The sequence below is a fragment of the Capsicum annuum genome, chromosome 6 (genome assembly GCF_002878395.1).
Source record: "Capsicum annuum cultivar UCD-10X-F1 chromosome 6, UCD10Xv1.1, whole genome shotgun sequence".
Taxonomy (NCBI): domain Eukaryota; kingdom Viridiplantae; phylum Streptophyta; class Magnoliopsida; order Solanales; family Solanaceae; genus Capsicum; species Capsicum annuum.
The window spans coordinates 204,362,877-204,373,452 of NC_061116.1; the positions used below are offsets into that span (position 1 = coordinate 204,362,877).

Below are 10,576 nucleotides of genomic sequence, written 5' to 3' on the forward strand. Positions count from 1 at the left end.
GTGAATTTTATATCCGTCATGTGAAATAATTTAAGCATTATAAATAAATGATTAAATTAATCTATGAATTAATTTTCTTAGAGAATTTAATTTAATTAATTGATGTCAGTAATTCTAACATGGAGAGTTAAATAAGATGTAATGATAGATTTCAAATTAAATTGGGAAGAACAATTACAGATTTTTACTGAAATAATTTATAATTTATTATGATATGATAATTCATATCATTTGTGTAATATCATAATTGGAAGTCTCCCTTAAAAAATTTACGGTCCCCCTGATCAGCTAATCAATTTGGAAAAGAAAAAGAGACTTAAATATCAATTAACACTATTTTAAAGAGCTAAAAACATTTTGCTCTTAATTTGATTAATTAAGGCACAAACGTTTAGCTCTTACTATGGTTAATTAAGACAAAAACGTTTAGCTCTTAATATGTTGTCTAGATGTTATATAAGTTGTTGATTCTGATTAATTATTACTTCCGTTGCGCATATTCTTAACACATCTTTGTGCTTGTTTATACATCATCCTATCAATAATTAGCAGAGCATCAACAAATTGTTTATACTTTATCCTATCAATAATTAGCAGAGCATCAACAAGTTGTTGCACTATAGTAGTCGTAAGTATTTCTGTCTGTCACGCGGGTGACCCGGGTTCATCCCGTTTAATATCTACTATATATAAAAAAAAATTAATTTTAATCATGCATAAGTAGTAGTATAATTTTTCGTTAAAGGAGTATAAATAAACCCCTTGGCCATATGCTGGCACCGCATCCAGGATTTAGAGTTTCCAATTGACTTAATAATCGATTAGTCTACTTGACACCGGATGACTTCAAATCCTGAATCTGTCATCTGTGACGACAGTCCCTTTTTTGAAATAAAAAAATAAAAAAATCCCTTATGTTTTATCCGTTGCTTTTAACATCCCTTTCAGTTATATATCATTTTTTAGAACCGGCCAAACTTTTATCAATTTAGTTTTGGAAGTTTTCAATAACAACATTATAATCGATCACTTGGACCAGTATAAAACACAAGCATATAAACTCAGATGGTGCATATAAAGTTTATTTTCATAGTTAACATAATAATCAAGTAAATTGGCTTAGACACCACAATAGGTATTCAGAGCAGATGCACATCTTTGGCCTTCTTCAGTGTAGTAGAAAGCAAGGAATTCAACATGATCAAAAGGCTTAAAGAGTAAAGGATGCTCATCATCTACCAACTCTTCTGGTGCCTTTATCATGTATCCTGCTTTAGGTATTGAAAACAAACCAACTGAGTACCTTGCTTCATTTCCTTTCATCATTACTCTATGATATGGTGAATGCAATCGACCATTTGCCCATGCCTATGTACAAAAAAATAATCTCACTTCATATCCAAGCCATACAAAAACAATCATGGAGTACTACATATACTAGCCCTAACATTTAACAATATGAAAGAATTTTAACCTATCAAGTCACCTAAAAGAAAGCTATACGTAGTCATTCATAAAAAAAAAGTTAAAAATTTGCACTTAGTAACCTGTAATAAAATAAGATCGGTTACCAAGCCACAACTCGTAAAATAAGTTGATGTATGTAAAAAAAGAATTACAGTTGGTGGCAAGTGACATCAATTGAAGGGTGATCAGTTGAACACTTTTTGCTTGAAAATTTTATCATGTATATTGAATATATGTCAAAAATTATGTTTTATGGATAAATAGACATATAATCCATCGGTTTTATTTATGTAGCATGCTTTTATTTTAAGTATGAGCCAAAAAAAATGTAACTTCAAACTTCTCATTTTATCTTTATTAAAATGATATATACAGTCATACAAATGTCTGTGATTTGTTTTAGACCAAATAAAAAGTTGTGCTTTTCTCAAAATTCTTACCGGATCAGACACTATTACATAAATTGAAATGGGGATAATTAAATCTCAATACCCTTAAAGAAAATATAGCTAAAAAGAAAAAGTTAGTTTTGGAAGAGGTAGCTTACATATAGTGAGTCTCCAATCATGACAATGAAAGTGTTTGGCGTAGGATCAACATTGATCCATTGTCCATCTTTTGTCAAAACTTCAAGACCATTCACCTGATTTTGGTACAATATAGTAACAATGTTCTTGTCAGTGTGAGAATTTAGTCCTAGTTTAGTCTCACTGCTTTGAGGTCCTTTATACTTCATGACTCGAAGAAGGTAGTTGGTCGAACTCATATGCTCATCCGTGTACTTTTCAATGCCTAAGCTCTCCAGAATCATCTTCCTTATTGTTTGGTCTAACTCTGATAGTTTCTCTGAGTATGACTGAATAGTTTTGCTGCCAACACATATAAAAATTAAAATACTATATAAAGGTACTACTAACAGCATATACACATACACCACTAAGGGTTGTGAATTGTGATGACCAGTGGCGAAACCAGGAAATTTTTCAAGGATTGTTGAAATATAAAAATGTAATACACCAAAATAATAAGGAGAGTCAACATATATAAAGCTAATATCTTAACTAAGCTAAACAATGTAATTTTCTGACGAAGGTGGCTCACTATTGGTGATGACAGAGGTGGATCCAAATTTATGTGCTTAATAGTATTTGCCTAATTCTATCTCTGTCATTGCGTGGCACCACTAGTACCATAGCTCTCCGTTTTGAGTTAGCCTCTGAAAAGGAGAATCATTAGCAGGAAGAGTATTTATCCCTTAAAAGACAATCTAGCGTAAATCTGTATTAGTTGAGCCAGTTGATTTTGAATATCAGTGATCTACACCTAAGTTGTTCGGACTCTTAAAAATATCTACCTACGGATGCGTGTCGGATCCTTCAAAAATAGTATATTTTTGAAGGATCTGACACGAGTGCGGCAATATTTTTGAAGAGTCCGAGCAACTTAGGTCTAAACTAAATTAATTAATAAATAAAGCAGCAAAATTTTTTTTACCAAAAAGTAGGATTTCCTTGAGGCCAGAGAATTTGAGTGAATTTTTCAACTTAATCGGGGATATTAGCATCATCAATGCCCATGCTTTCATAGAGTGGAACTGCAGGATATTGTCCAACATAGCCATGGAATGGTTTCTTCGAAATGTTTCTAATTTTGGTTTGTAAAGGGAGATCAAACAGCTCTTGTAAGGATTCAAAAATGGAATTTCGAAGGTGTATTGGAATTTTATCAAAAGATGCTTCAAAGCAGCCAAATTCTACAAGTGCTTTGTGGACTTGGCTTTTCACTTGGTTCCATACAGGTGTTCCTGGCTTTAGGTCTTCATGAGAAAAATCTATAATTGGAAGCTTGATGTTTTCAGAACCCATATTTCCTTTAATTTTCTTTTCTGAAGTGTCTTTAATTTGTTTATTGTGCTTAATTTCATGAAGCTGAACCCAATAAAATTTTAAAAAATAAAAAGAAGATTTTTAAATCTTATGATCTTAAATTAAAGTTATGTCAAATGTATTAAAATATCCTTTAATCTTATGATCCTAAACATGCCATATGAAAAGTTAAAATTAAAGTATAATTAAAAATGAAAAAAATTATTTTTTTTTAAACGAACTACAAAGGAAAGTAGGTCATTCTTTTTTAAACAGAGAAAGTACTATATATAAGCGTGGCAGCTGAAAGCAGGCAGCTGCAAGCAGACGGCTGGTTGTCGATATGCTGCCTTCAGCTGCCTGCTTGTTTCATGATTTTACTATTTCACCCCTAATTAATTATTATATGACATTTACATATTAAAAAAATAATAATATTTAATAAAAATATTATAAATTTTTATAAAATAAAATAGATATTTATGACATGATTGTTTCAGCTGCTTCAACTGTAATTTTATTATATAACCCATAATTAATTATTATGAGTCATCCAAGTATTTAAAAATTAATAATATTGACTCTAAAAAGGACAAAATAAACATAAAATGATAAATTAACTATTGATGTTTTAAATTAATTTGACATCTTATATGAGACCCACTAAAATTTTTTTCACAAATATTTTTATAGCAATTTTGCTTTATCATTTCTAATTAGTTATTACGGGTCATTCAAGACGTGCCAATTTTTTTACTTTAATCGTAATATTTGGTTAATTCTCAAAATTATATCAATATCACTTAAATTGAAATAGATTTTTTTTTTATAAATCATAATAATTAAAAATTTATATTACCTTTAAAATATAAATTGACTATCAATATAATTATAATTGCAAACAGCTTAAAATAATAAAAATAACAGTAAAAAAGTATTATAGATTATAATAGCTAACAACTTAAAAAAAAAATTTAAAATATTAAAAATAATTAATTATTTTATTTTATTTTATTTATATCACATGAATTGAGATAAAAAGAATACTAACATACATTGGAAATACGGACATTTTGGTCAATATGTTCCATTAATCTGATATGTATGAGTACTTTATATCCACCTTGCCTACTATTACGTGTTTTGCTCCTATTTTTGAGTAGACACGTAGCATCTCCAAACTATGTAAAGTACATATCATAGAGATTTGTCCCACAAAATTTGTTCCTATCCTTCTCTTCTCTCTTGCTAAATGTCAATTAGATTTATCATTCTGCTATGTGTATATGAAATAGTTGTTAGATTATACTATAAATAATGCATTTTAATATAGTATTATTTATTGAATAATTATTTATTTATTTATTTATTTTATTTAATTTAATAAATTGTTACAATAAATAGATTATTATAGTATATGTGCCCTCAACTTATATAGTAAATGATTTGTTGTAAAAAGTTTAGCTTATACATAGAAAATTGAATCACTAATTCTTATAAGTTGAAATTATAATTTACAATCGTAGATGAAAATTTGGACAAGCTATCAGAATGATTGTTGCATAAGATTAAATATAATTTATCTTGATTACGAGAATAATATATTTCTAATTTTTCATGCTAGTGCAGTTTGTATGTATTGAACAGGATTGTGTAGAGATAGTTATTTTAGGCTAACTGATAAAAATATATTCTCTAAACTATTAAATATATTTATATTCTCAATCTTGATATAACCATTATGATTAGGGAGTGAGCGTTTGGTATTTTCAAAGTTCGGATTTGGTAATTCGATAATCGGTATTTGAATATAGATACCACATACCATACTTATGAACATCAATTCGATAATTCAGTAATTGGTAAATTAAACTTCGGTTCGATACGATATTTGATTTTACCATATTAAAGTTGGAGAAGTGCAAATGTATGTTTAAACTTCAAAGAGTATATTTAATAGAAAACTTTTTTAGTGTTCTTTTTTTTTGTTTTTTTGCGAATATATTACCAAGTTTCAAGAAATTTTTTGAAATGACTAATACTATTGTATACTGGGTTAGTTAGACACCCACACACCCACCCACCCACCCACACCCACACATATATATATATATATTAGAAAAGTGATTTGAACTTTTTACTATTCATTAAAAGAATCCACTTTAGATAAAATCGTCTTTTCTCTTTTTTCTACAATTAAATATAGCAATTATTTTCTATAATTAAATTATTCAATTTTGTAACAACCGTCTTTTCTCTTTTTCCTACAATTAAACATAGCAATTATTTTTTACAATTAAATACAGCGGTTTCCAATTCCAAACAACCGTCCTTTTCCAAGTCAAAAGTTTTCCAATTATACCAAAAAAATTTGTCCAAATTTGAATTTGAATTTTTCCAAAGTTCTCTCAAGTTTTTTCACAACCATATTTTTTTCAAATTTTTTTTAACCCAAATTTGAATTTGTGTTCTCGTTTTTTCACTCTGTATTTTACCAAATTTGTGTTCTAGTTTTTTCACAATCGTATTTTTTCAAATTTATTTTTTTCCAAATTTGAATTTGTGTTCTAATGTCTATCACTATTATATTTTTTTTTAGAATTTATAGATCATAGATGAATGTCGAATTTCTTGTGTAAAGGTTAGGTTTAATTGTATTGTTTTGATATCTTTATTATCTCATTGTTTTATTTTAATTTATAGATGCTAGATGAATGTGAGTCGGCTTTGAAATTTTTTTAGGTAAAGGTTGGGTTTAATTGTATTATTGTAATATCTCTATTAGTTTGTTATTTTGTAGTAGTTTACAGTTAGTAGATGAATCTCGATCGGCTTTGAGAATTTTTTGTGTGTAAAATTTAAGTTTAATTGTATTATTTTTATATCACTTTTATCATATTATTTTGTCGCAGTTTACACGTGATAGATAAATGTTGGTCAACTTTGAGGAATTTTTTTATGTAAAGGTTAGGTTTAGTTGTATTATTTTGATATCTCTATTATCGTATTATTTTGTTATTGTTGAGTGTCGAATGAATTTGAGAAATTTTTTATGTGTAAAGATTATATTTAATTGTATTATTTTGATGTTTCTACCATTGTATTATTTTGTTGTAATTTACAGATGATAGATGAATGTCGATCGACTTTTAAAAGTTTTTTTAGTAAAGATTAGGTTTAATAAATAAATTCTCCATCTTTACATACTCAAAAGATATTAAATTTAATTATTATATTTATTTTTATTATTTAAACAAATATCCTATTTAATGTAATGTTTGAACTCAGTACACGCGCAATTTTGAGCAGCTTGAGGTCGTCCTAACTGCTTCAGTTGCTTAAAACATAATTTTACTATATCACCCCTAATTAATTATTATAAATTATTTTATTTAATTATTATAATATTAATAATATTTAATAAAAGGGTAGTTTAATTTCAAAATGACTACTAAGTTCCTCAAAATTTCACTTATTATAATTTGAAAAAAATAAATTTAGCTTCTCCAATTGTAATTTTAATGTATCACCCCTAATTAATTATTATAAGTCATTTACGTATTAAAAATTAATAATATTTAATAAAAAATGACAAACATTTTTGACATATCTACTTTAGTTGGTTCGACGTAATTTTACTATATCACCCTAATTAATTATTATGAGTTATCTAAATATTAAAATTTAATATTAAAAATTATTATAAAGTCATCTAAGTTTTAAAAAATTAATAATATTTAATATTAAATTAACTTGACGTCTTATATGAGATCCACTTAATTTTTTTCAAAAGTATTTTCTTATATTAATTTTGTTATATCACTTTTAATTAGTTATTATAATTCATGCAATACATGTCTACTTCGCTGCTTCAATCACGATTTTATTATATCACCCCTTATTAATTATTATGGTCATCTAAGCATTATACCATTTAAATTGAATAGTTATATATAAGAGGGAGTTTTATGTTTAAGCAGGTAGCAGGTTGGTATGCCTACTTCAGCTGCTACAATAGTGTTTTTACTGTATCACCCTTAATTAATTATTATAAGTTATTTACGTATTAGAAAATAAATCATATTTAATAAAAATAAGTAAAATAAACATTTCTGACATGTCTGTTTCAATAGTTTCAACCGTAATTTTACCATATCACCCCTAATTAATTATTATAAGTCATCTAAGTATTAACAAATTAATAATATTTAATAAAAAATGAAATAGACATAAAATAATAAATTAACATCATTTCAATTGTTTCAACTGTAATTTTATCATATCACCCCTAATTAATTATTATAAGTCATCTAAGTATTAAAAAATTAATAATATTTAATAAAAAAGATGAAATAGACATAAAATAATAAATTAACTCTGGATGTTTTAAATTAGCTTAACGTCTTATATGCGGCTCACTTAAATTATTTTCACAAGTAATTTTTTATAGTTATTATGCTATATTACTTTTAATACATGTCAGCTTCGCGGCTCCAATCGCGATTTTACTATATCATCCCTAATTACTTATTATGGTTATTTAAGCATTAAAAAAAATTATACTATTAGTATCCTATATAAGAAGTCACAATAAGTAGCTGAAGCAGGCTGCTCATGTTCAACATGCCTGCCTTAGCTGTTTCAATCGTGATTTTATGATATTACCCCTGAATAATTATTATAAGTTATTTATGTATTAAAAAATTAATAATATTTAATAAAAAAACTAAAATAGATATTTATAACATGATTGTTTCAACTACTTCAATCGTAGTTTTACTAAATTACCCATACTTAATTATTATAAGTCATTTAAATATTAAAAAATTAATAATATTTAATAAAATAAAGTAAAATAGACATAAAATAATAAATTAATTTTTGATGTTTTAAATTAACATGACTTCTTATATGGAGCCACTTAAAAAAAAATTCACAAGCATTTTTTATATAATTTTATTATATCACTTCTAATTAGTAGAATAGAAAAAAAAATTATAAATCGCAATAATTAAGAACTTAAATTATTTAAAAAATATAATTGACTATCAATGTTACAAAAGTTTGAACAACTTAAAATATCGTTATGCAAATTTCATCAATCTAAATATAATATTATATGTCTAACTTAGAATTTATCAACCAAACAAATAAAACTTTTAATTAAATGATAGAATTATATATAACGTAAAATTTTTAAGGATCAATATTGGGTCGTGCTACATGTAAGCTGGCTAGTAAATATATATAACGCTAGAGGTTAGAGAAAAACGGTGGATGAGACGTGTAGTGCAATAGCTTCTCAACGTGGCAGGTAAGTAAGCTCTGAAGCCATGAAAAGACAAATACACCCTTAGATTAGAATTAAAAGACGGAAAGCACACATGTTGAAACTATAGATCCTTTCTAATACAGTAGTATAGTAAATACCGAATATCAAACGGTATTAATATCTTGAATCAAACCTAATCTCAAATATCAAAATGTTAAAATTTTGTTTCCAAATATCATATCAAATATCGGATATTGATAACTTTCTCCATCATTTCTTCTGAGATGTGCTTGTTCTAGGAATTTACATGCGTCCAGGTTTCTGAAGTAGCTGGAAATTGGTGTGTTTCGAATTCAGCGATTTTGTTCCTTAAGACTATTGATTTCGATTTTCCTTTGGTCATTAAAATCTAGTTTGTATTTCTGTTAGGAACTTTATAATTTTCTTGGTATTTGTTTTGAAGGTTGTTATATATTGCTTTCGGTAAATATCGAATACCAAACGATATTAATATCTTGAATCAAATCCAATCTCAAATACCGAAATGTTAAAATTTTACTCTCAAATATCATACTAAATATCAAATTACCGAATATAAATTAATTAAAAAAAATTTTGGTTTGATTCGATAATTCGATTTTTGGTATGTTATGTCCCGTCCTAACTATGATTTATATATATTATTTATTATTTTTATTTATTAAAAGAGGAGGTTCTGAGATGGGTCCAATATTCCGAGGAGATTTTGAATTTTCTTTGGCGAAACCCAGCTTCCGCCATTGTGTGGCTCCAGTATTAGTCATAGTTCTCTGTTTCGAGTACTCAAAATGGAGAATCACTAGTTAGGAAGTGTATTTATCCCTTAATATATAGGCTATCAAACGTGAATTTAGATTAATCGGATCAGTTAATTTTAAATACTGAAGGTCTAAAGTAAATTAATACTAAAAATAATGAAGGAGAAGAATGTTTTACCAAAAAGAAGGATTTCCTTGAGGCCATAGAATTTGAATGAATTTTTCGACTTTATCAGGGATGTTAGCATCATCAATGCCCATGCTTTCATAGAGTGGAACTGCAGGATATTGTCCAACATAGCCATGGAATGGTTTCTTCGAAATGTTTCTAAGTTTGGTTTGTAACGGGAGATCAAACAGCTCTTGTAAGGATTTAAAAATGGAATTTCGAAGGTGTATTGGAATTTTATCAAAAGATGCTTCAAAACAACCATATTCTACTAATGCTTTGTGGACTTGACTTTTCACTTGGTTCCATACAAGTGTTCCTGGCTTTAGGTTTTCATGAGAAAAATCTATATTTGGAAGCTTGATATTTTCAGAACCCATATTTTCTTTAATTTTCTACTTTCAAGTGTCTTTGTTTATATTGTGTATAGTTTCATGCAGCTGAACCCATTTTATAGGCGCTTTAAAATATAGCACGTTAAATAATGTGGAATATATATGTATCGACGTTAATGGACCTTTTTTTTGCAATTTGTATTTGAGGTTTTCTCATAATTCTCTCTTCTTTTAAATAATCTTTTTTCTGGGTCCTTATAGTATTAAATATTCAATCAAAAATCAATAATCTTATTAAAAACTCATTTTTATGGGTCCATGCTCGTAAATCATGACAAAGAATCATAATACTAGCATTTATAAGTAAATCAACAATACACAACTAGAACATACTTAATAATTGAGATTTTTTAAACAAAGACAAATTGTATACAATTTTTTCTTTTTCCACAAATTGTATACAATCTAGTGATCCAAAAATATTTTAATCATTTAGTATTCAAATTTTTTCTTTCTCCACAAATTGTATACAATCTACTGATCCAAAAATATCTTAATCATTTAGTATTCAAATCTTAATACGATAATGCTATAGGCATTTTTATTCATATTTATATCTTAATCTCACATTTTATTCTGAAATTATTATCATGTTTCCACCAATCAAACGA

General features: G+C 26.9%; 1 protein-coding gene across 1 annotated transcript; it reads right to left on the reverse strand.

Annotated features, from left to right (window-relative positions):
* Positions 1-1,041: 1,041 nt before the first annotated feature.
* Positions 1,042-10,011, reverse strand: LOC107876139 (probable 2-oxoglutarate-dependent dioxygenase AOP1). The gene is made up of 3 exons (XM_016723156.2): positions 9,580-10,011; positions 2,015-2,336; positions 1,042-1,368 (listed from the first exon to the last, which is right to left on the reverse strand). The coding sequence occupies exons 1-3, from the start codon at positions 9,948-9,950 to the stop codon at positions 1,120-1,122; spliced, it is 942 nt and encodes a 313-aa protein (XP_016578642.1). The 5' UTR covers positions 9,951-10,011; the 3' UTR covers positions 1,042-1,119.
* Between the last annotated feature and the right edge of the window lie 565 nt (positions 10,012-10,576).

Coding starts and splice junctions, on each gene's coding strand:
- LOC107876139 (XM_016723156.2), bottom strand. CDS start 9,950: ATGGGTTCTGAAAATATCAAGCTTCCAAATATAGATTTTTCTCATGAA. Junction 2,337..9,579: donor CAAGGAAATCCTTCTTTTTG/GTAAAACATTCT, acceptor ATGTGTTGGCAG/CAAAACTATTCAGTCATACT. Junction 1,369..2,014: donor TGATTGGAGACTCACTATAT/GTAAGCTACCTC, acceptor TTTTGTACATAG/GCATGGGCAAATGGTCGATT.